The sequence below is a fragment of the Anolis sagrei genome, chromosome 1 (assembly GCF_037176765.1).
Source record: "Anolis sagrei isolate rAnoSag1 chromosome 1, rAnoSag1.mat, whole genome shotgun sequence".
NCBI classification, from domain to species: domain Eukaryota; kingdom Metazoa; phylum Chordata; class Lepidosauria; order Squamata; family Dactyloidae; genus Anolis; species Anolis sagrei.
Window position 1 is genome coordinate 173,790,592 of NC_090021.1, and position 26,965 is coordinate 173,817,556.

General features: G+C 41.0%; 1 protein-coding gene across 2 annotated transcripts in view; it reads left to right on the forward strand.

Annotated features, from left to right (window-relative positions):
- VWC2L (von Willebrand factor C domain containing 2 like) overlaps positions 1–26,965 on the forward strand; it is a 253,359-nt gene that overhangs the window by 120,105 nt on the left and 106,289 nt on the right. Inside the window, exon 4 of one of the 2 annotated variants that reach the window (XM_060781345.2) lies at positions 9,276–10,106. The exons of the other annotated variant lie outside the window; for it this stretch is intronic. Coding sequence (XP_060637328.1) covers positions 9,276–9,280 — 5 coding nt within the window. The 3' untranslated portion in view covers positions 9,281–10,106. Of the gene's footprint in view, positions 1–9,275; positions 10,107–26,965 lie in introns of those variants that run through there. 2 annotated transcript variants of the gene reach the window in all.

Here is a 26,965-nt window from a genome sequence, read left to right on the forward strand (position 1 = left end):
ATATGCACTTCTGTTTCTCTGAGCCAAGTGAGATTGGGGACCTTATCACCCCTTCCCCCTCTCCCAAAGCCATGTTATTTCACCATTGGAGCCAGCACAACATGGGAGCCTGCCTGTGTTGACGAGGAAACATCCTAGAATGTTTCCATACTGGTTGGAGGGAAGACTTCCTATGAAATTGAGGGACATCGTGTAATAGATTGTGTGCTCATCCATCCCTCAACTGGCTGGCGATCATCCTAGGATGCTTAAATTGGTATGTGTGATGAGGTCTTGGGACTATATTAGTCAATCATTGACTGGGTTCGCTTACTAATAACATAGATGAGGGCCAATAAAATGAAGCTGAATTCTGACACCACACATTGATGGTTTTGATGCCTGCGAAATTGGTATATTGGTATGTACAGGTTGAGTATCCCTTATGCAAACTGTTGGGCTGGACAACAATTATTCACTATGTTAATGCTTGCCTCCAAAACCCAAAATAGTTGGGACCTATGACCACATCAGACAGGATGAATTTAGCATCCTAGTAAATTCATTTGAACCAATAAGTTTTCTCCTGCATCATGAAGAGCCAACATGGTGTAGTGGTTTTAGTATTGGAGAAACACTCTGTAGACCAGGATTCAAATCCTCACTTAGCCAAAAATACCCTTTGGGTGACCCTGGCCATGTCACATAATCTTAGCCTCTGTCATGGATATTTTGTTGTTCTTTTCCTGAATGGCATAGGGTTGGACTAGATGACCCATGTGGCTTCTTCCAACTCTATTATTCTATGTTTCTATGATTCTAAGAACAGATAAGACCCCTCCCCCACCCAAACAAATCTTGCCAAGAATCTCCCATGATAGGATTTGGTCTGAAACAACTTAGAAGCACACAATAACGTGTATACATGATTACAGAGAGTCCTTCTAAGTGTCACATCTGTAGGTGGAAAGAACTATGCACACAATAAAGTAGTAGGGGATCTTGTCGTGAACCAGAAGCCTTAAAGGAGCCAAACACAAGTAAAAGGTCCAAACAAGGTTTATTAATAAACAAAAATAACGTAGAAACCCTTGAATTCAGTGAGTCTAGCAATAAAACAAAGTCTGTAGCAACTGCTAAGCAAAAAAACGCAACTTGGAGAATAATCCAGATTATATAGAGATATAATCCGGTATAACAAAAACTTTAAGCAAACTGCTTCAAAATCACAGAGTTCATAATGCTCAAAGTAGCAAGGTGGGAACAAGCAAAAACGAAGTAAGGAAACAGTCCAGAGTCCAAACACGTCCAAGAGTTTAAGTAAAAGTCCAAAACACGATGTCGTCATCCAAAAACAATCCAAAGTCAACAGGAAGGTAGAAGTCAGCACTTACAGGATTCCAGTCGTAGTAACACGGAAACACAACAATCTACAGTCCCAGGACCCAAAGCGAAAGTAATGGCAGCAACAAAGTCCAAAGCCCGAATACAACACTTTGCCTACTGCAAAGTTCCAATAGTTTGATACCTTACTTTTATCCTATAACTCCTCATCAGAGGTGGAGCTGGACTCCACCCTGTCTTCATCACTCTCAGGTGCTTTTGCTTCCACAGCTGCTCGCTACCACCTATCCCTCCAACTTTTCCAGCGTCTATCAAAACTTAGATCACCCCATGTATTTCCAGGTTGCCAGTCTCCCGAGAACCCTTCAAACTCCTCACTTGATGTGGGTCCCTGATCCACACGGGTTCAATCTAGCCCATCCTCCTCCCCATCATCACTCCCAGTCCCATCACTCCCTGTGAACCCCATGAAGTCTTCCTCCTCAGTCGGAGCATTAAGTATTTCACAGATCCGCTTCCTTTCTCTCTCGTCATCTGACTCTTGATCCCGAGTAACCCGCTTCAAACCTCTACATTCCTCTCCCTCCTCCTCCATCTCAGAATCTGTAAACCCTCCGAATGACTCAGTATCTGTAAGAATATTTCCCTAATTTGCTTCCTTTGCTGCTCTTGATCCAACACCTGAGCAGCCCACTTTGCCCTTCTACTACTTGTTGTAGCTTGCTCAGCACACTCTACTACAACAAGTTTTTTGTGGAAGGATTCTAGTTTTGGAATTCCTTCCTCAAGAAAATTATAACTTTGACCAGCAATGTTATCTATTGTGCCATCAGGCTAAAACCCTTTTTATTTGAACAAGTGTCTTAATTTAATCTGCCTTCAGATGGTCCATAGTCTGTATTCCTCTCAGTTTAAATGCTTAAGGGTTTATTTGTTTTCATACTGTATTGGTATCATTTTTTTTAAAAAAAATAAATATCTACTGCCCTAAAATGAAGTTTTAGCTGTAGATAGACATTAGAAATCCAGTAAGTAAGTAAGAAAGTAAATAAATAAATAAATAAGTAAATAAAGTTTAAGAGTGGGAAAGCATTTCTATGGTTTCAGCTTTAGTCTTAAATCATAGTTGTTCCCATTAAATCTTTGGGAAAGAAATGTCTGGACTACAATGCAGATAAAAAAACCAAAACACAGCAACAGTGAAATACTTTCTGGCCAACATATTAATCACCCCATGCAAAGACTAGTTGAGAGATTCATGATGAAATAACAATCAGGAGAAAGATGTTTCATAGGTAATCTCTCATTGACTCTATAATTAAAGTTGTAAATCAGAGTTGATACAGATTTTGAAAATACTGTGCCCAAATCTGCTTCACAAAGCTCACTTGGGACTCTTGCAGATATCAGCTAGACCAGTGCCAGAGGAAAGAGCGAAAGGTCAGGAGCAGTTGTGATATACATGTATTTTAACAGGGAATAAAGATGTATATAGCCTCAGCTCTGAGGACACATGCACAAATTACATTAAATAACTATTTATTCCTCTGCTTGCAAAAGAAATATATTTTACCAATATGTCTTTTTTAATTTACTTCAAAAACATACAGCTAGTGTTCATTACTGAATTAAAGCAAAAGTGGCGGGGAAGAGACTAATGGTCAGATTGCATTTGCTGCACTGACAAGCACATGCTTAGGATGTGGGCAAAATGACTTTGCCATATGATTTCCTGAGGATGTGAGTGGATGGTTCACACAAGTGACTGGATATTGTCACATCAGTGCTTCATAAGGGTGTTACAAAGAGCCACTGAATGCAATGGAATTGGGCAAAGATGGACCATGGTGCACTGAGGTGAAGGAAGAAGCATGAATGAAGGTTCAGTCTCCCTTCTCTGAAATGTTTGGGACCAGACGTTTTTGGAATTTGTTATGGGATTAAAGCAATGATATTCCCCATAGTCACCTATGGATGTGAGAGCTGGACCATAGGGAAGGCTGAGCAAAGGAAGATAGATGCTTTTGAACTGTGGTGTTGGAGGGAAGTTCTGAGAGTGCCTTGGACCGCAAGAAGATCCAACCAGTCCATACTTCAGGCAATAAAGCCCGACTCCTCATTGAAGGGAAGGATATTAGAGGCAAAAAATTGAGGTACTTTGGCCACATCACAAGAAGACAGGAAAGCTTAGAGAAGACAATGATGCTGGGGAAAATGGACGGAAAAAGGAAGAGGGGCCGACCAAGGGCAGGATGGATGGATGGTATCCTTGAAGTGACTGGCTTGACCTTGAAGGAGCTGGGGGTAGTGACGACTGACTGGGAGCTCTAGCGTGGGGTGGTTCATGAGGTGATGAAGAGTCGGAAACAACTGAACGAATGAACAACAACAACATGGGTTTTGGGACTATCTATATTTGCATATACAAAATGAATGAGGGATAGGGAGAAAGGGGGCTAGTCACACATCCAGCACCCACTGTTCAAGGTCCTTGTAAAAAGCAGATACCCCAGGCTTGATCTAAACTGTCACATAAGCCAATATCCGATCCCAGATTATTTGCTTTGAGCTGGATTTTATATAACTACGCTGTCATATAATCCAGTTCAAAGCCAAAAATCTGAGATCAGATATTGGATTATATGGCAGTGTGGAAGGGGCCCAGACACTTCTCTGGGTTTCAGCACATTTTCACTCATTTAGCAAAATAGTTGAGAAGGGATGGGAAAATCCATATATCTTGTGAGTATTTTACTTTTTTCTGACTTGGATATGGATGGTTGTCAATGTAGGTTGCTCTCTGCTCACCCCCATAACCAGTTTCCAGGGCATTCATCTCACCATTTACAACCATTGGTGGCACTGGACATGAGATTAGCCCTATTTCCCCAGAAGCCAAAGCAAACAGCTGACCAAAAATGTTTAGTTTGGAATTCCAGATAAGAGAGATTCAACTTGTAGTGATATTTAGATGGCCAAAGTACCTGCAATGATCCTAACCACCTGTTATTTTTGCCAAAGGATTGTCAGGCAAAAATAATGCTTTGGGATTGACTCTGGCTGCTTTGGGTGGTGCTCCACCCATTAATATTGTTTATGACATCATGATGCAAGTCTATTTATTTATTTACTATATTTGTATACTGCCTTTCTCAGCCAATCGGCGATTCAAGGCGGTTTCCACCAAATCAGTACACATAAAAACATAATATAGATTAAAACATTAACAGAATAAAACACCACAAAAGCAATAGAAACAACATCATTAGCATCTCATTATTATCAAGCATTGTCCAGTTGCATTGTCAAATAATTCAATTTCCTATATTACCTACTCTGCATTTGTAAACGCTTGCTCAAACAGCCTTGTTTTAACTTGCATTCGAAACATTAAGAGGGAGGGAGCAGGTCTGATCTCCCTAGGAAGGGTGTTCCATAGCCGAGGGGCCACCACTGAGAAGGCCCAACATAATTGTGATGAAGGCGGGACCAAGAGCAGGGCCTCCCCAGACGATCTTGATGAAGTTGATGAAAGCTTTCTGCCCCAAAGGTTAAACAAAAAAATTGCTGAAAGCTATCCAGTATTTAATGTTAACTTTGGGAAAACCTAAGGGATAGAGGCAAAAGCTTTCACTTCTCAGTTAAACAAAGAAAAAAAAGAAGAAGCCACAGGTTCAAGTGTCTTCCCATTCATACCCCCCAGCCAGAGGCGGCCCTAGGTAATTTTCAACGGTAAGCAAACAGTATTTCGGTGCCCCCCCCCCCCCAACCAATCATTGATATATATTTTCTGTTCGTCATTGGAGTTCTGTGTGCCATATTTGGTTCAATTCCATCATTGGTGGAGTTCAGAATGCTCTTTGATTTTAGGTGAACTATACATCCCAGTAACTACAACTCACATATGTCAAGGTCTATTTTCCCCCAACAGCGCCTCAAGAGCGCCCCTGTGCAAAATCAACTATACTGCGAATGCTTACTTTGCGTAATGGGTTGAGCCGCCCCTGCCCCCAGCTATCTGTCAGGCACACATTCCTCTTCCTGAATTAGATCAGCCCACAGTATTTGCCACTCTGGATGTGACTCAGCCACTTTTATACCACGACTGTTAGATTTCCTGGACCAGGTACATATTCCTCCTGATCCAGACTGCTTTGGCAGCATGGCGTTCTTTTTTAACTACAAAGGAATCCCACCTTCTCCTTGGAGATGGCACATCATGGTTGGCTTGCTTCTTGGAACAGCCTTATTAGAAAAGCCCTTCAGGAGTTTGACATGACTTCGCTTGCAGGACAAGCCCAGTTGGCTTTTCTGGCATGCAAGCAAGACAGGAGTGATTCTCCTAATAATTATTTTACCTTGAGATAATGGCAAAAAATCATATGCTCATAGACTACTCTTCATAATAATCAGAAGCTATGTATTAAGAGCTGCAGTGAGTGACATTTTCCCAACCTTTTAAAAAATTAACAGAAGTGCTAGCATCTAAGAATCATAGAATCATAGAGTTGGAAGAGACCTCCTGGGCCATCCAGTCCAACCCCCTGCCAAGAAGCAGGAATATTGCATTCAAAGCACCCCTGACAGATGGCCATCCAGCCTCTGTTTAAAAGCTTCCAAAGAAGGAGCCTCCACCACACTCGAAGGTAGAGAGTTCCACTGCTGAACGGCTCTCACAGTCAGGAAGTTCTTCCTCATGTTCAGATGGAATCTCCTTTCTTGTAGTTTGAAGCCATTGTTCCACATCCTAGTCTCCAGGGAAGCAGAAAACAAGCTTGCTACCTCCTCCCTATGTCTTCCTCTCACATATTTATACATGGCTATCATATCTCCTCTCAGCCTTCTCTTCTTCAGGCTAAACATGCCCAGCTCCTTAAGCCGCTCCTCATAGGGCTTGTTCTCCAGACCCTGAAAGTGGACCATTTGACTATCTCGTTCCTTTGCTAATATTTTTATTCCTGGATTTTGTTTAAAAAATAAGAAATTATACAATCTCCAGAAAGCGATTGTGGATTTGGAAAATTCTGAGACAGATAGCATACTCATTGAGCCTATTCATGCACCATCATTCCTAATTTCTCATTAGAATGTCTAGTGGTACTTTAGTGGGGGTTGGCTGCCTAATTGCTCTTTCTGCCTTTAATAATTTTGCCTCAAGATTTGTGAACATTAGTGTCACTGAGAAAGAGGAGATAGAAGGACTGGAGAAAGCCATACTCCGCAATTAGCTAGCAAATATCTTTCCATGTGGATGGCAGCAACTACCTGGCCATAATGACCTATGGAAGGTTATAGGGATAGCAGTATACCATGCATGACCTGTTTCTTTTTATTTTTCAGCACATTGTACAGTAAGGATGTGAAAATCAATTCTTTCTCCCACCAGCATTTTTCTTAGTTCTACATTGAGTTCTAAGAGATTTTTACCCCAAAGAAAAAATGTTTATGTGTAATATAATATATTGTATACACATATAATATTGATAATATTATAGTGTAATACAATATACTACTACTAATAATATGATATTATAATTATATATTTTATATTAAATGCAATATTACTAATAATACTACAGTATAATATTATAGTACAATCTATATAAATAAAAATGTAATGTTCGTTTGTGATATTCACAGAACTCAAAAACCCCTGGGGGAATTGACACCAAATTTGGACACAAGACACCTAACAACCCCATTTATGTCCTCCACTCAAAAAATTGATTTTGTCATTTGGGAGTTGTAGTTGCTGGGATTTATAGTTCACCTACAATCAAAGAGCATTCTGAACTCCACCAATGATGGAGTTGAACTAATCTTGGCACGCAGGACTCCCATGACCAACAGAAAACACTAGAAGGGTTTGGTGGGCATTGACCTTGAGTTTGGGAGTTGTTGTTCACCTACCTCCAGAGAGCACTGTGGACTCAAACAATGATGGATCTGGACCAAACTTGGCACCAATATTCCATATGCCCAAATATGAACACAAATGGAGTTTGGGGGACATTTGGGAGTTGTAGTTACTGGGATTTATAGTTCACCTACAATCAAAGAGCATTCTGAATCCCACAAACGACAGAATTGGGGCAAATTTCCCACACAGAACCACCATGAACAACAGAAAATACTTAACACCATCCAGTCCAACTCTCTTCACCAGGGCAAGAAAACGTAATCAGAGCCCTCCTGACAAAGAACCATCCAGCCATAGATATAGATAGATATGATTCACACACACACAGATATAGTATCATAGATTTGAAAGGGACCCCTGAAGAAGGACAATGGTATGTTGCATATTCCAGAGTAGGCAAACCAGACACTCTCCACATCAACACTGACAAAGAAACATCAAGAAATACAGTGTTTACCCTCAAGCATAAAGACACTACATAGATTAGAAACCAACACTTTCAGATTAGTTTATTTTCCAGATCACCAGACTGGGTCACAGCAACGCATGGCAGTGGATGGCTAGTATAATATAATATATTGAATTTGGAATATAATATATTGAATATATTGAATTTGGAACAAGTGGGAGGAGGAGTTGTAATCTTTTAAAGGCCATAGTTGCACATCCTTTTGTATGGACCACATTGCATCAAAATGGCTTTGAGGAGACATGTGTCAAAAATCTATGTTACTTACACGGAGAGTATATAATATATTGTATACTAGATATAATATAGTATATTGTGTATACAATATAATATATTGTATACACATATAATATTGATAATATTATAGTGTAATACAATATACTACTACTACTACTACTACTAATAATAATATATTATAATTATATATTAAATGCAACATTACTAATAATATTACAGTATAATGTTATAGTACAATGTAATATATAATATTAATATTGTGCTTTGATAATAATATAATATATTGTATTTACTTTTTACTTGTAAGCTGCTCTAAGTCCGCTTTGGGGTGAGATGGGCGGCATATAAATGTTGTAAATAAATAAATAAATACTGCATGCATTTTGTATATGTTTAATGGCAACTTAAATAGAGGTGAGTTGGGGTGCAACTCACCTCTGAAAGTCCACACCCTGAAAGTCCACACCCACTTTCCCCCATCCCACCCCAACAACTGAGTGGCATTATCTTGGCCCCCAAAACCCAGGTAGGTGCTACCGAATATTTGGGGGGGGGGGGTATTTCCAAACAGAAAATGAATGGATGATCACTTTCTGTTTGGCAATATTTGGGTTGAAAAAGGACGAGGGCCACCTGAAAGTTCCTTGAATCAGTTTCTATGCCATATCATGCTGGTGAGGAGATATTCCCCCACCCTTTCAATAGGTACAGATCTGTGACAAAACTTTTGGTTAAATGGGTGCCCAAGCCAATCTGGCCCCACTTTGCTAAAAGGGGAATTGCATGGATATCTATTTGTTGATGTGCCTGGAATTTCACATGGACATCTCCATCTGTTTTTTTGAGTTTTATTGTTGTATTTGTTATGCTGTTGTTTTATTGAGGGCCTTGGCCTTTGTAAGCCGCACCGAATCCTTTGGGAGATGTTAGCGGGGTACAAATAATAATAATAATAATAATAATAATAATAATAATAATAATCTGGGCAGCGCACATGGCTTAAAGAGGATTGGGATCCTAGTTGGTGATTGAGATAGAATAGAGAGCAGGAGGCGAGCACTTGTTAGAGGGAAAGCCCCACTTATTCCTATGGGATGTTTTTTTTCTGAATTAGCATCCAAAATAGGACATTGCATATATCCTAGACCCCAGGGCCACTCACTCCCTGCTGGTTTAATCTCAGCTCTTTTTTCATTTCTCTGCCCACATTATTTCTGGAATGGTTAACAAGAAAATTAGGTCACAAAGACTTTTAAAAGCTTTGAAGAATGAAAAGATGTTTCCGAGATGTTTTAGCTGCCATTTGATTGTATACAACTGTTGCAGGCTAAAGAAGACACTGAAAATTTGGGAGAAGAAATGAGAGAAGACTTCAAATGCATTTCTCTGAAGAGTTGTTTGGATCCCTGGGGAAATCCCGCTAGAGACAAACAAACAAAAAAGTCATCTATTGCTTTTTTAAAAAAAAGAAAACGTAAAGAAAAATGTAATGTGGATCAATTATTAAACAACCAAATTTGAGGAATTTTCCTCCCTGAAATGTATTATTCATAACTAGTGAGAAAACATGAATCCAGCAGTGCTTTATTTACCTGTTTCATCCGACTGAGAAATGTAGTTAACAACATTCTCCTTTCATCCTTGTAATCAAAGAAATGTAGCCAACTGTTCATTTCTGATCTCATACTTTTCATGGTGCTATAATGAAATCCAGACTGGTCTTCTCTCAGTGCTACTCCACCTTTTAGAAATCATCTTGAATAAACCTGCCCCCATTATTTCCCCCCACAAATCTGGGATTTTTTATTCAACTGAGTTCACCCACCCATATAATGGGTCCTTCTTGCCACCCACATCTTTTCCAGAAGATGTGAAAATCCTCTGAAGCACATTTAGGAAAGACCGCAAATAGTGTAGGATGGAAGAAAATTTGCCAACAGTTAGATAGCTTGCATTGTTTCAAGAAATGGACGCATCATGAAGAAATGCCAAACACAGATATTATGTTCTGATGGCTTAAGGAAGATGACATGGGACACCATGTGGAACTAAAATATGATTCTTTTTCCTTGCATTGTTTGTGGTTGCCATAAATACACCACTATTCATGACTTGTTGTGAATCCTTATAAGCACAATAAATTTATTCCTATACCTATGACAAGTTGAATGAAATCTTTTTTTTAAAGAATTTTATTATATTTTCGACAATACAGTGAAAGAGTGAGAACAATAAAAGAAAAAGGAAAGAGAAGAAAAAGGAAGAGAGTAGAGACATAGAAAAAAAGTGCAGAAAAAAATAAAAAAACAACAATAATAAAAAGATAAAAAACAGCTCCAGAAAATAATACATGGGTAAAAAAATAAATAAAAATAAATGACTTCCATTCCATCTTTTTGGAAATTATCTTTCTCTCATGAAAAATTTTTAAACTTCTCAAAAAGAAAAATTGTCTCTCATATTTAGTTTCGGTTTTTCAAATTTTCCAGATAGTTATCGAGAGGGTCCCAATTTGTCCTCTTTAAAATATTACCTGTGTTTTTCTTCAACAAGAAAGTCCATATCTTTTATTTCTCTAATCTTCCCTATCCACTCTTCTATGGGTGGAATTGATTCCTGTCTCCGTTCTCTTGCAAAAACAATCCTGGCGGCTGACGTAAAATATGTAAAAAGTTTATCTTCTTGTTCGTTTAGTTGTAAATCCAAATCTGTAAACCCTAATAGATAATATTCTGGCTTTTTCATAAAACTTCTTTTGAATGAAATCTTAATATGTGCAAGAAAAGACATAGAAATAAGATTAATCATACTGATGACCACACAATTTGGGACAGATACAGGGAAGCATCTCTTCACACCACATTTAAATAACATATGGATTGAACACTACCACAAGATGTGCCTTACGATGACTACAAAATTTATGAGACTATAAACCATTCAGGATGGGGATAACAACTGTTATGAGACCTGGTAGCTAAATAGAATTTTTAAGTGTAAAGACTCTATAACTTTGAATTTTTCATAGTCAAGTCATTTGATGGGAAGGGATTGTTACCTTCCTATTCATTATCCTGGATTTTTTTAATGGCAAGTATTGGCAACAGAGTAGTAGACGAAGGTGGAGTTAAGGGCTGCCAAAACAAGTTTGTACTGTCTCAATTTCATTCTAAAGCTTCACATTTTTGGTACTCTCATGAAATGCGGACATTTTATTTACATTTATTTATTTATTTATTTACAGCTTTTATATTCCGCCCTTCTCACCCCGCAGGGGACTCAGGGCGGATTACAGTGTACACATATATGGCAAACATTCAATGCCAATTTTTGACATACAAACATATACTAACATACACAGAGGCTATTTAACTTTTTCTGGCCGCCAGGGGAGCTGTCGCTTTCATCGTCCATCTGCGACGCTGATGAAGCACTTCCGCATTCCCCGCATGTTTCCCTGCTGGAATGCTTTGCTGGAGTCTTTTTATGGCCTCATAAATCAGTTAATTTAGCCTCCCCACACTTCAAGGTGGTACCTTATTTTCCTACTTGACAGATGCAACTGCCTTTCGGGTTGCAAAGGTCAACAACAGGCTGCACACAATTGGTTGGAAACCCACTCCAACCCGGGCTGGCTTCGAATTCATGACCTTTTGGTCAGAGTGATCTTAATGCAGCTGACACTCAGCCAGCTGCGCCACAATCCCAGTTTACAATTTACCAGTAAATGATGAACTGTAGATGAAAATCGAAAAATTGTTGAAGTAGATGTAGGCAACTTAGGCAGATCCAAGAGAATAAGTGCTCTCTCTCTTTCTCTCTCCCCTTGATATGGGCTCCCCATATTTGGTGGTCACTGGAATTTGGTGGTATAGGTCAGGCAAGCTGCATACATGGAACTGAAAAACCAGATGTGACTTGTTGCTGCTGTTGTAGACATTACATCCATTTTTTAAAAATCCTTATGTAGATCTCATGGGCAAAACAAATATGCCTCCTTTCCTACATGATACATGCATGTGTTAAAGCATTACTGCTGATCATTAGTCTGCCTATCTTGGTAAGCATTATAACTAAATATTCTCACATTTGCTGAATGCTATTACTTGTGAGCAGAGGCGGCCCTAGGTAATTTTCAATGGTAAGCAAACAGTATTTTGCCCCCCCCCCCCAACCAATCACTGATATATATTTTCTGTTCATCATGGAAGTTCTGTGTGCCATATTTGGTTCAACTCCATCATTGGTGGAGTTCAGAATGCTCTTTGATTGTAGGTGAACTATACATCCCAGTAACTACAACTCGCATATTCCAAGAGCGCCTCAAGAGCGCCCCTGGGCAAAATCAACTATACTGCAAATGCTTACTCTGCGTAATGGGTTGAGCCGCCCCTGCTTGTGAGTAAATGTAGACAAATCCTGTGAATATCAGAAATAATACCAAAAAATCAAAATTTCCACCCCAATGTAGATATTCACCAGACTTAGAAAATATATTCAATATGCTTAGAAATTTAAATCTGGAGTGGACTGGGTCAGCTATTCCAAACTGCCACTCAATGTAGAAAACAGATTTGGTGAAACAGCCCATGTATATATATGTCCTTCTTACAGTTGTGACTTAGTTACTAACTGTATTCCTGTGTCTGGACTGGGTCACTCAAAGCATTCAGGGGATGGGAAGGATGGCTTTTGCACACACAAAATATAGCAATTCATTCATACCATCTTATGAGGACAAATATCGCATTAGATGGTATGAATGAATCCCCCACAAGGTCCCTCAATTGTTAAATGTGGAGACTTCCATGTGTTTGAAGCATTCAAGCATGTAAGTTCCCATTTGAATTTGAGCATATTTTGAAGATGATCTTGTGTTCACTCTCATATTCACATGTGATTTCCACCTAGAATTGGTCAGTGTAGTACACTACCAGGGGCTTTAATAAATCTAACAAAAATATTTTTAACTCTCAGCCACAGTCTTGAGAACTCCTTTATTAATGGTGGTTCTACATCAGTGGTTTCCAACCTTTTTTTGACCAGGAACCACTTTGACCATGGACCACTCTCCAACATTAGTACCAAAAGCGTTACAAATCAGTTTTTGGCCAACTTTAGATTCGGTTTGGTTATTTGGAGAACTGATTCAGAAAATTGCATTGGATAGACAACATCAGCTCTAATTTCTGATACAAAACATATGCCATCTAGTAGATGCCATCTGCTCGCCCATGGAAAACCATATTTAGTAATCTTTAGATGATGTGGACTATCCAAAGCAATTTTCTGAATCCGCACCCCAAATAATCCCAGGAGCAAAACCAAGGCACCAAGGGACCCCTTCTTCCAGGTGCCACATGGATTGGCTCCACTCAGGGGGAAGGAGGAGGAGGAGAATCAGTAGTCAGGAGTCTTATTGGACCTTTTGTGGGTAGTCAGCCTCCCCCTTCCCAGTATTTATTTATTTATTATTTATTTCGAACATTTTTACCCCGCCCTTCTCAACCCCTAGGAGGACTCAGGGCAGCTTACAATTGGCAACAATTCAATTCCTCTTCATAAAATACAAATAGCAAAAATAACAATTAAAAACATGAACATTAAAATAAAAAATTAAACAGTATACTTACGATCCATTTAGCTATTGCCAGTCTGGTGGCTGTTTTTCTAGTCATATACTAACAATTACTCCGCTTCACTTATCCAAATCCACTTCCAAGCCATAGTCAAATATTATCCATTGTCCTTTAACCTGATTGCCCGAAGGCCTGGTCCCACAACCACAATTTTATCTTCTTTCTGAAGGTGAGGAGGGATGACGATGATCTAATTTCCCCGGGAAGCATATTCCACAGGCAGGGGGCTACCACCAAGAAGGCCCAGTCCCTCGTCCCCGCCAAACGTGTTTGAGACAATGGTGGGGCCAAGAGCAGGGCCTCCCCAGAGGATCTTAAGCTCCGAGGTGGGACATAGAAGGAGATACGTTCAGACAGGTACGCTGGACCTGAGCTGTATAGGGTTTTATAGGTCAAAACCAGCACTTTGAATTGTACTTGGAATTGGATCGGCAGCCAGTGGAGCTGACAAAACAGGGGGGTGGTATGCTCCCTGTATGATGCTCCGGTGAGTAATCTAGCTAATTGCAGTTTCCGAACAGTCTTCAAAGGCAACCCCTTTGAAGACTGTGATTCTATGATTCTATGAACCCCACATAGAGCGCGTTTCAGTAATCTATTCGGGATGTGACAAGAGCATGGACCAGCGATATCCCAGTTACCTCAGCATTATAAGAGTTTCACGAGACCAGTCACCCTTGTTGCAATAATGTGGTAACAGTGAGCTTACGGACCATATTTTCATTCTGAGGAACCATTGGTGATTCACAGACCACAGGTTGGGAACCACTGTTCTACATAGCCATAGACACTATATCACAATTTGAAGTGAACTGTAGGGCAGGGAGTCCACAAAACAAAATGTGGGGGGAAGTGCTTAGGTTTGTTAGGTATTTCCCATTTCAGCCAAGACATAGTAATTGATTCTGTTGTCACACTTTTAAAAAAATGAAATTGCTATCTGTGAATCATGCAGAGGGCAGATAGGGTGAAAAAAGCCTTTTGGTGTTTTTTCCATTCTAAACTTTTGGCCGCAATCATTTACCTTTACCTTTTCCCCTTCTAGGGAGCTTAGCTCATTAAGCATTCTTGTGTGTATCTAGCACTGCAGAGATTATCTCTGTATGCTTTTAATTTAGTGAATAGGTAATGCTTCTTTGTTGGTTTCTCCATAAATGAAAGAAAAAAAGAATAGTAAAAGGAACCCTACTATGTAAAATACCAGATGTATGGTCTGGCCTTTTTTATATGAAATTGAGGCTTTGTTGAGCAAAGTGTATAATAAAGCTATGAATTAAATATTACCGCTAAGTGGGTTTGGCAAAAGAGAGATTAAGAAAGCACTTAAAAGTTTTCTCTATGTGTTTCCCACCCGCCTCCACCTCTTGTCTGTGTCTCTGTTATACTGATTAATTTCAAACCAATGATATACTCTCTCCTGCTCTCTTATTTCTACACCCACAAACCTTTGGAAATGAGATCATTACTGCAATCACATTGTGGACATTATGGTATGTTTGATTAACTCTGAAGCTTCAAAGTCTTTCACTCATGGCGGCCATATTCTAGACATTTTTCAATAATGAATGCTTGTGTCTGAGGACAGATCTTTCCCAATTTCCACTTCAAAGCTGAATTTGGAACAAGTGGGAGGAGGAGTTGTAATCTTTTAAAGGCCATAGTTGCACATCCTTTTATATGGACCACATTGCATCAAAGTGGCTTTGAGTAGACATGTGTCAAAAAGTTGTGTTACTTACAAGGAGAGTTTTCATCATCTTTTCTTTCAAAAAAAGAGTGCATTTACACTGTCCAATTAATAATAATAATAATCACCATCATCTTTATATATACCCCACCACCATCTCCCCAGTGGAGATTCGGAGCGGCTTACATGGGGCCAAGCCCGGACAACATATTACAACAACAAAAAAGCAAAGCATAAACAACAAACAACATCATCAAAATTACATAGAAAAAAAAAGGATAACATAGTTGTTCTGTCTTGCGCTGGGCTTGAAACGAATTGCCTTTAAAACAGAACATGCAACTTTAGCCCAGTGGGAAGCCAGGGGGCCCAAAGAGAAATTCTTAAGGATTTTCACCATAAACAGTCTTTAGAGGGCTTGTGAAATATAATAAAGTCTTTATTGGTGAACAATCAACAGAAACTTCTTTTGTCTTCAAAAGGTTAAACAAATGCTTCCAGGCTTTTGTGCAACTGGTGGCTTCTAACTGTTGCTTTACTCTAAAGGAAAATCTCTTTCCAAACTTCTCCCAGGCTAACTGTGAACCTAAACCTAATTGATGTGGGTGCCACTACCGGGTAGAACTGCGTCTCAAAGCACCGAGTGGACCTACCACTAGGCCTGTAGTCACTTCAGCTGGAGTTCTTAGATATTCAAAGCTGTTATTCCCTCCAAAATTCCTCAGAGCTTTAGGGCTGTTTCCCTGGGAATCTTTGGGAATCCTTTTGCTCTTAAGACTGTTCTCCCCCGGGAGATCTTAAGGGTTGAAGCCTTTGTACAGGAGAAAGTCTGTACACATCCTGTACATTGACTTTCTTTGCTGAGACTGACTGAAAATGGATCCCTTCCCTTCACAATTGTCCTGAACAAGGGACGGAACCAAACTTAACAATGATGGACAGGAAGCCACCCTTCTGCAGAATCTCAAGCCCTGGGCTGCAAGCAAACACTTAATACAAGGCAAATAAAGTGGGAGCTTCTGGTACAGCTGTACCAGCACAATAGTCATCAAATAACATTCCAGTAAACACAATATAGTTTGATGCCATTTTAATTATCATGGCCAATGCCATAGAATCCTGAAAATTGTAATTTGGTGAGGCACCATCACTCTTTGGGAGAGAGGTTAAAGACCCTGTAAAACTATAACTCCCATGTTTCCATATCATTGATCCATGGTAGTTAAAGTCGTGTCAAACTGCAATGATGTACCCAAGGATGGGGATAATGCAACCTTATATATGTTGTTAGTAGGCCTGTCGGTTTTGTTTCGTTAATTCGTTAATTCGTATTTAAATCGGGTTTTTTTTGCATATCCGACGCGATATCAAAACATATTTTCAAACCCGGAAGGGTTTGAAAATATCGAAACAGCAGCCCCATTTTTTTTACGAGCTTCAGCTCGTCTCGTAAATGGAATGGCGGCTGCTGTGCTGACTTCAGTGCTGTGGTCATGTGCTGGTGCCTGGGAGCCAATCCGGCGCTCCCAAGCACCCCAGCAGTGAGTGCACCGTGGCAGGAGCCGATTGGATGGCGCGCGTGCGCTCACCCGCGCGCCATCCAATCGGCTCGGGCTCCTGCGCCCTCCTCCTCCTCCTCCTCCTACCAGCTGTGTTGCAGGAAGTGCGAGAAGGAGGAGGAGGAGGAGGAGGAGGGCGCAGGAGCCCGAGCCGGATGGCGCGCGGGGCTAACAGCAGGAGCGGAGGCCGGTTGTAAAGGTGAGCGGAGCGCGCGCGCACCATCCAATCGGCTCGGGCTCCTGCGCCCTCCTCCTCCTCCTCTTCCTAGCACTTCCTGCAACACAGCTGGTAGGAGGAGGAGGAGGAGGAGGAGGAGGAGGAGGAGGAGGAGGGCGCAGGAGCCCGAGCCGATTGGATGGTGCGCGCGCGCGCTCCGCTCACCTTTACAACCGGCCTCCGCTCCTGCTGTTAGCCCCACGCGCCATCCGGGTCGGGCTCCTGCGCCCCCCTCCTCCTCCTCCTCCTACCAGCTGTGTTGCAGGAAGTGTGAGGAGGAGGAGGAGGAGGAGGGCGCAGGAGCCCGAGCCGGATGGCGCGCGGGGCTAACAGCAGGAGCGGAGGCCGGTTGTAAAGGTGAGCGGAGCGCGCGCCACCACAACACAGCTGGGAGGAGGAGGAGGAGGAGGAGGAGGAGGGCGCAGGAGCCGGCGGAGCCGATTGGATGGCGCGGGAGGCCGGTTGTGTGAGTTTTCAGGGCTGTATGTATGACCAATCCAGAAGCATTCTCTCCTGACATTTTGCCCACATCAGGCATCCTCAGAGGTCTGTTGGAAACTAGGCCTGTTTGATCAAGAAAAATTTTTGATATTTAAAATACTAGGCAAATGGAGTTTAAAAAATGTTTTGTAAATATTTACGAAATTTCGTAAATAACAAAACATTTTTTTGGAAAGTTTTGTAAATATTTTAAATATCGAAACAAAAAAACACCCCAATTACGAATTGATTTTAGAAACAAATTTTTTCTTGATCAAACAGGCTTAGTTGTTAGATTGTAACTATCTTCATCCCTGCCCATTGGCTATGAGAGTTGGAGTTCAGCAACACTTGGAGTGACATTCACAGTAGCAGGAGGTACATTAGCTGTTTTTTTTTAACTAATTCCTTTTTCTGTACTTTGTTGCATGTAGAGTAGGAGACTGGCATAAAGATGTAAGTGAACTTCTTGAAGTCTGGAAAGATGGGGAAGAGGTATTGTAAATGCACACAGGTGAGGTCAAAAGTTGAGAGATTATGAAAAACACACATTACAGTTCATTATTACTCAAAAGATCCTGTTGTTCTTACACAGAACAAAAGATCACCACATTTTATATGGACTGTGTATCTCTTTCATCACAATACTGCCTTTTGTAAATTAAAAAAAACCCTGCAGTGACCTAACATATCCTGGAAATATGAGTTCAGAGTAGCAGCTGACCTGTTAGTCACCAGCTTTTAGAAAAAGTCTTTACCAACCTGTTGCCCTTAAGATACATAGAGTTTAGATACGGGTCTTCCAGTCCAACCCTGCCATGCAGGAAAATACAATCAAAGCACCCCAACAGATGGTTATATGCAGCCCGTGTTTAAAAGTCTCCAAAGGAACCTCGACTATACTCCAAGTCAAAGAGTAACACTGCTCAGCAACTCTTATGGTCAGGAAGTTCTGCCTAATGTTCATGCAGAATCTCATTTCCTTTTATTTGAAACCATTGCTCTGAGTCATCTCCAGGGCAGCAGAAAACAAGCTTGCTCCCTCTTCCTTATGATATCTTTTCAAATATTTAAACATGGCTGCCATGTCTCCTCTCCACCTTTTCTGCAGGCTAAACATCTCAAGTTCTTTTGTAGTAGCAGGAGCGGTTTGATGAAAGGAGACACAGAGAGAGGTCTGGAGACTTTAAAGCACGTTTATTTACCCAGCTGGAGCCTGGTGTGGAGTCACCTCTAATCACACCAGCCGCGATCAAGGTGCGGACTGGCCTTTTATAGGTTTCAGAATCAAGTAGACAAAGAACATACTAGTACATACATCTTCATACAATCATCATCATCCCTACGTCATCAGAGCATCATAAGAATATCAGGTTCCAACCTCCAACATGCAAAAAGCATGTCTCTGCCTTGCAGAGAAAGCATGGAGATGTTTCCCCTTCCCTCTTGGCTGTGCTTACATTCATCCATCAAGACCACTTTGAGATGTCAAAAGGCTTCTTACTTAGAGGGGAGGCGGTGGACCTTCTTCGTACCAGCCGGTCTTATCTCTCTTCTGGAATGCATACCCCCCTTCCTCGTAGCCTGCTTGTTTTGCCAGCTTAGGTTTCTTACAGAGAGAGATTTTCCTATGCATTTCAGTGCTTGTAAGGTACATATGATTTTTATGCATAGATCAATCAATAAATATCTATATTTTCCCAATATCTCCTCATCAATTCCCCCCTTAAGTAGGTCCTTTTAGATTTCCCGTCTAGATAAGTCTAAAAGGCACCTACTTAACTTCTATTTGAGAATAATTTCCTTCCTTTATTCAAAAGCATTTACCTGGGGGTGTTTTCAGAACCTGTATTAATCTATGTTGCAACCATTGAAAACACTAGGAGGATTTAAGACTCAATGGTCTGACTTTTGGTCTTATAAGACTAGAGTAGCCAAACTATAACTTCCTTATTAATCAAAGGCAGACAGAAAAGCAAATTTTACAATTGACTCATAATGCTCATATATCCCAAGTTAGCATTTCTCCCATTATTGATCAAACATACATTTTGGCATGCTTATTGAACTAGTTACTAATTCACAAAATTGACACATAAATAAACACATATATCACCCACAAAGTTCTCATTCTTCTGGAATCTGGCCGTACGTTGAGTACCTTTCCTGTGGGTTACAGTAGGGCCTAGCTCCGTCTTCTTTCCTCTCCAGTTGTGGGTCTGACAGTGCGTAGAGCTTAGTCGCTTCCAGGTATGGACTTAAGCTGCAGTGTCTAGCCCAATTTTCTCATCCTTCAGCAGGTGCAGATCTGACAGTACGCAGGGCAAGAGCTTCCGGGTTGTCTTGCAGTAATGTCTAGTCTGAATCTTCTTTCTGCCACCTTCTTCCATTTTGTTAGAACAACCATAATCCTGTGTTAATTTTTAAGCCTTAGTGGGTGCTTTGGGATCTAGAATAGCTTGCTAACTGGGAGCAAGGTTTTGATTTCTGCTACCTTAACTGCACTAGGTGATGTAAAAATCACCATATAAAGACCTTTTCATTTGAGTTGCAAAGTTTCTCATTACCAATCTTTAACTCACACCTCATCCCCTTGCTTAAACAAACAAATAGGGGTCAGGTGTGTGTGTGTGTCCTGAACTCATTAAGCATTTGCCATAACTCTTACAGCATTTTCCCAAAGCAACCATTCCCTGTCTCTTTGCCTGGGCCCTTCTCATGCTATTCCCCTTTATGACCTTGGGAATTAATGAGTAGGCCTCTCATACAACCTTGCAAAAGAAAACAGTCTAATGGTTCTGGTGGGAATGCATCTAATATGTACCACTGTTACAACTATGGCCTCAAAGTGTACATTTACATAATGCTGAGTACCTGGGGCTGGCCTTGCCCCTGACACTGAGTGTTTTTGGCACAGGTATGACACCTAGCTGAAGCTGCCATTGTCAAGAAAGTGAAGACAATCTATGTTTAATTGTCTTTCTAAGAGCTTAGCTAGTGTCATTTTCCTGAAATGACTCATGAGTTCCTTTTACTACCTCTCATGCCATGATTCTGGGGACAATTATTCTTTATCTGGAAAAGCTCACCAACCAATAGATTTAGCTAAGTCTATTGCACCATTGTTCTGGGTCCATTGCTGTTCTTCTTAATTATAGGTGGGCTGCACACTGGGATTGGGCAAAGGAAGTAGGATAGCCACCTGGAGAGACATGGCATCTGCTTCTTGGCATCTGCATCTGTCCTCTAGTTTCTTTGGCTAAAGGATCCTGCCCTAGTTGAAGTCTCTTCTGTGCACTATAACCACCTGTTTTGGGACCCATACAGTTTCTAGGAAATGCAATATCTTTTTCTGAATGTTTGACTGGTTGGCATGCTGCTGTTAAAAGTCCTCTTTCTTTGTAAAGTGCACCATGGACATGTAGTACTGAAAGTACATGCTTTGTATCAGTGTATTTAATAAGCTGAACTTCTTACAATGGAACATCAGCTAAGTCAGGACAACTGGTATAAATTGTGTCCATTTTTCAATACAGCTATGATGTTCCTTTTGCAGGAGGGTAGCAAGTTTAAAAGCAGCGCATTGCTGAACCTTTAAGGATTTGCACATAACAATGCCTGATATTTTTGCATTCTTGAGGTGCTAAGCAATTGCTGTTCTTTGAGTTATAACAGTCTATGGTTTGAGTTAAATGCCTGTTGCTACTTCTTCCTTCTCAGCAACATAACAAGTGAAGGATTTTGTTACTTAGGCAGGCATAAAACAGACTGTCCTCAGCGCAGACTTTTATTTGCTGAAAGGCAGCATTTTGCTCTTGTGTCCACTGGAAAGGGCTCTCTTTCACCCCCCTTTGTAACTTGACACAAGCCTTTGCTAATTACTTCCGAGAGATCCAAATTTCACAGAACTTTGCTGCACCTATGACTTGTATTTGACTTGCTTCCTTGTAATATGGGTTAAGATCTGGCAAATGGCTTGCTTGTCAGTTCTATGACCCTCTTTTATCTGGAATCCTAAATATTTTACTTCAGTTTTTGCACGGCTGGGTCTAGGAATTGGAGTGTTTCCTTCAGACTGACTGACAGGCTCCTGGAATCGGCTGTACTATTTTTGGAGGTATGCATTTGGCTATTCCGGGGGGCTGTTTTCTGCCCATACCTCAGGAGTTTCAAACTTTCTCCTATTCATTTTTCTCTGAGCCTTTTTAAACTACTAGCAGCCTCCACCATGGGACAGGTGAGGTGCAAAGGGCCTTGTTATTTTCTAAAGCCATCTTAGCAAAATCATTTTCCTCAAAGAATAATTATTAGACTTTGTTTGCATGGCAAGTCACTTCCCAGCAATGAACTGGGGAGTTAGGCATATATAGAAAACTGATGGTAACTTCTTTTGTTGCTAGCTGACTTTTTATTCCTCTTTCTTTCTTTCTTTCTTTTCTTTCTTTGGAAAGGAGGTAGGCATTGATCTTCAGTGGCTCCCATGAGCTTTATGGCTTTCTGGGTTATGGTGCCACTGGTATCACTGATTTCTTCTGCTCTTATGTCTACCAAAAATGTTTTCTGGGATCCTACTATTGCCTTGAATAGGGATCCTAAGGTTAGAACTCTTGACTGACTTGAGTCTTCTGCCTTCTTCATTGGGGGCATTTGGCCAATCCAATGATTTTTTTTCCTCCCTTGGCTGCTCCTGTGACTCTTGATAGAAGGGCAGATCTCTGGGTCTTCCTATCTGTAACCTTTTTCTCTTCCTCTCATCATCTGGGACATTTCTCATTCAATGCCCATGGCTCTATTACAGTTCGGACATTGATTCGGCTCAAGAAGCTGTCCTCTTTTCTGGCTCATACTTCACCCTCTGCTTCGCCCTCTTTTCCATTGCCTTAATGCTGCTAATAAGCAAATGGCTTGAGCCTTCATTTGTCACTGCTTATCTTCTCCTTTTGATCTCTATTCACAACCACTCAGCTGTTAGAAACGAGTGGCTGTGGACTCAGGCGGCATAGAATCTGAGCCATCTATATCATCTGATGGGGAAAGATTCGGGTATCTTCTATGTAGGGACACTGTGGTGTTGGAGGGCTATTCTGGCTTCTTGCTGCTTGCTGGATTTGCAGGACTTCTGCGGATCTCCCATCATCTCAGTAGAGTAGGGAGGTTAGGCATTTATTCCTCAACAGAGTTGGGGCAGGATAGGAGATTTGATCTCATTTATTCCTGCCCAAAATCTAGTTTTGCAAAACTTTTCTCAAGATCTGCTAACCTGTACCCTAGCTGGGATTTAAGCTTGCTTCTTAATGACCATCACATGTTTTAGACAAACAGACAACTAATACACAAAGAAGGGAAAAAGGTATGTGGGATCTAACCACACAGCATCTGGTTTCTTTTATACAACATTGATTGCATTCATTCATTCATTCATTCATTCAATGCAACATACAACATTGATTCAAACATACATACAGACAATCAATCATACAACAATGTACCTAGGCTTTCTCTTTTTTTCTTCTCTCCCTAGGCAGTCGGTTTCCCTTTCTGGCACACCCAAAAATCCCAAAAAGTCTACTCGGGACTGCCTTTTTTTTCCAGGTTAATTACTCCTGGATTGGTCACTAGCAAACACAGCTATGACCTGTCCTGACGTCTACACTCTTCTTCTAAATGTCCTTTTTTCACATTCATACTTGCCTGATCCGTGGTTTTCAGCCTCCTCTGATGAAAGGATGGAACTTCGTCGGAAACAGCAGCCCGTCTTCATCCTCCCGAGAGAACCCCTTCAGTGTTAAAAAAACACTGCCTGCAGGACGGGGATAGCTGTCGAAAATGATGGGAGCCAGCCTGCTGTCCGAGGAATCTCCAGGCTTTTCCAAAAAAGCCCCTTTTCTCTGTCTCCCCTTCTGCAAACCTCCTTCAAAACTCCTGGGCTGGCTCGCCAAAATGTAGTAGCAGGAGCGGTTTGATGAAAGGAGACACAGAGAGAGGTCTGGAGACTTTAAAGCACGTTTATTTACCCAGCTGGAGCCTGGTGTGGAGTCACCTCTAATCACACCAGCCGCGATCAAGGTGCGGACTGGCCTTTTATAGGTTTCAGAATCAAGTAGACAAAGAACATACTAGTACATACATCTTCATACAATCATCATCATCCCTACGTCATCAGAGCATCATAAGAATATCAGGTTCCAACCTCCAACATGCAAAAAGCATGTCTCTGCCTTGCAGAGAAAGCATGGAGATGTTTCCCCCTCCCTCTTGGCTGTGCTTACATTCATCCATCAAGACCACTTTGAGATGTCAAAAGGCTTCTTACTTAGAGGGGAGGCGGTGGACCTTCTTCGTACCAGCCGGTCTTATCTCTCTTCTGGAATGCATACCCCCCTTCCTCGTAGCCTGCTTGTTTTGCCAGCTTAGGTTTCTTACAGAGAGAGATTTTCCTATGCATTTCAGTGCTTGTAAGGTACATATGATTTTTATGCATAGATCAATCAATAAATATCTATATTTTCCCAATATCTCCTCATCACTTTAAGCCACTCCTCATAGGGATTCAAGGTCTCGAAACCTTTGATATTTAGTCACCCTCCTCTGGACACCTTCCAGCTTGTCAATATCCCTCTTGAATTGTGAAACTTAGAATTGGACATTATTCCAAGTGAGGTCTAGACAAAGCAGAATAGAGGCGCACTATGACTTCCCTCGATCTAGACACTATTCTCCTTTTGATGAAGCCAAAAACACCATTGGCTTTTAAGCTGTTGCATCATATTGTTGACTCATGTTCAACTTGTGCTCGCAAAGACTTCAAGTTCTCTTTCACTTGTTCTATTATTGAGTAATGTACCACCCATCCTGTATCTGTACACTTCATTTTTTCTGCGTAAGTGTAGCATCCTGTATTTCTTCCTGTTGAAATTTATTTTGTTAGTTTTAGCCCCGCTCTCTAATCTGTTAAGATCATTTGGATTCTGATCATGTCCTCTGGACTATTAGCAATCCCTCCCAGTTTGGTGTCATCTGCAAACTTGATCAGCATGCCCTCTATTTATTTATTTACTTACCATATTTGTATCCGTCTTTCTCACCCCGGAGGAGACTCAAGGCAGCCTTACAACAAGCAACAATTTGATGCCATACACACATATATCAAATAAACATTTGCAATTGAAACCAAACAATTAAAACCAGAACTATTAAAATCACGCCAACCAAAACATAATCCAGGGCCATCCTATTTGCCAATCACATTGTTTCATAGTCACTTATTGCACTGCTCCCATTACTTGTCAAAAGTTTGGTTCCAAAGCCATGTCTTCAGTTTTTTTCTGAAGGTCAAGAGAGAAGGGGCTGATCTAATCTCAGTGAGAGGGACTTCCATAGCTGAGGGGCCACCACCGAAAAGGCCCTGTCTCTCATTCCCACCAATTGCTCCGGCAAAGGAGGTGGGACCAAGAGCAGGGCCTCAACCAGATGATCTTAATCTCCAAGATGGTTCATAGAGGGAGATACGTTTGGACAGATAAGCTGGGCAGGAACAATTCAGGGCTTTATAAGGTAAAACCAGCACTTTGAATTGTGTTCGGTAGCAGACTGGAAGCTCGTGGAGCTGGCGTAACGGGGATTGTGTGCTCCCTGTACACAACCTTCATCCAAGTCATTAATAAACCTTCATCCAAGTCATTAATAAAGATGTTAAACAATACTGGATCCAGGACCAAAGCCCTGTGGCGCTCCACTAGTCACATATTTCCAGGATGAAGAGGAACCATTGGTGAGCACCCTTTGGGTCCACATGGACCCTAAGATCTTCCGGGGATGCTCTTCTCTCACTCACATCCCCGTCTCAGGCACGGTTGGTGGGGATGAGGGAGAGGGCATTCTCGGTAGTGTCCCCTCAACTCTGGAACTCCCTTTCCAGAGAGATTAGACTGGCCCCTCCCCTATCCACTTTCCGTAAGGAATTAAAGACATTGATGTTTCGTTGTGCTTTTTCTGACTGATGACTCCTATGAAAAGGATCTGTATCATGACCTGAATCATGACCTGAATCTGAATTCCTATATTACGCCACCATATATTTAAGTTTAAGTTGAACTAATCCTGTTTAATTGCTCTGTTTCCATGCTATTTACTATCCTATTATATGTTTCTATCCACCTTATTGAACCCCTATCTTTCAACCAGTTCGCATAGTGGCCCCTTTCCCCCTCCTCCAAAATTAGCTTGTTATTGCCTGAAGCTTGTTTATTATTGTTATGTTGCTTTATGCTGTTTTAATTTGCTATTGTTTTGCTTTAAATTGTATGTTGCCTGGGCTTGGCCCCATGTAAGCTGCCCCGAGTCCCTTCGGGGAGATGGAGGTGGGGTAGAAAAATAAAGTAGGTCTTCTTCTTCATCATCATCATCTCTACTGAAAGAAGAAGTCACCAAGACCAAACCCCAGACTATTTGCATTATAAATTTACTACTGGCTTCCCTGAAGTCCTTTGAACTAGCACTGAATCTTCCATTATAAATAATCTTGAACAGACCTCTCACCCACCCACCCACCAAAAAAATCCTTCCATGAACTCTGCTGTAAATTACCAACAAAGGTTGATGCGTGTACTTGTGTATTTTCCCCTTAATGCTTTTTTCCTCACACCATCACCCCATGCATACCTTATATATACAATCATACATACCCCTGTTTTAAATTATTATATATTTAAAATGTATCAAAAATAATATGGTAACTTAAGACTATGAAACTGAAACAACATGGTACAATGGTTTGAATGTTAGACTAGGACTCCAGAAAACCAGGGTTAGACTTTCCATTCCTCCATCAGAAATGATGACTTGATCATGGTAGACTCACAATCTCATAACAAAAGCAAAAAACCCTCTGAACCAATTTTGCCAAGTAAAATCCCATGACGGGGTTCCCATAAGTCAATTTGAACTCAGGTTTATTTGGCTAGTCTGCTTTGTCAAATGTGTGGGTATGGTGCTCACATGCCAGGAATGTGATATTGGGTATTTAAATGATCTATTTGTTCAATGGGCAAGGAATGGGCATGCTAGAATAAAGAAAACTACTCAACTCACACCAACTAAGAGTTTAGAAACCACCTTGGTTATCATGAGACTGCCTCTCCATTTAGACTTATTGTACCATGCAGTGTGTGCTCCATTTCCATATGCTTCAGAAATTGAGTCTCACATGGCATAAGGACACTTTCAGTGGGACTCTGAAGTGCATGGAAATGGAGACCAGAATGCATGTAATAAGGTCGCAATCTCATGATTTTTTTATTGCATCAGGAGCGAACCAAAACAGTTGTATTGCGTTAAAACAAACGAACAAACAAAACACAAAGTTTGCATACTTGGTATTCTATTAAATGTCCTTTGACCAGTATCTGACCACTTGGAGTGCCTCTGGTGTTGCT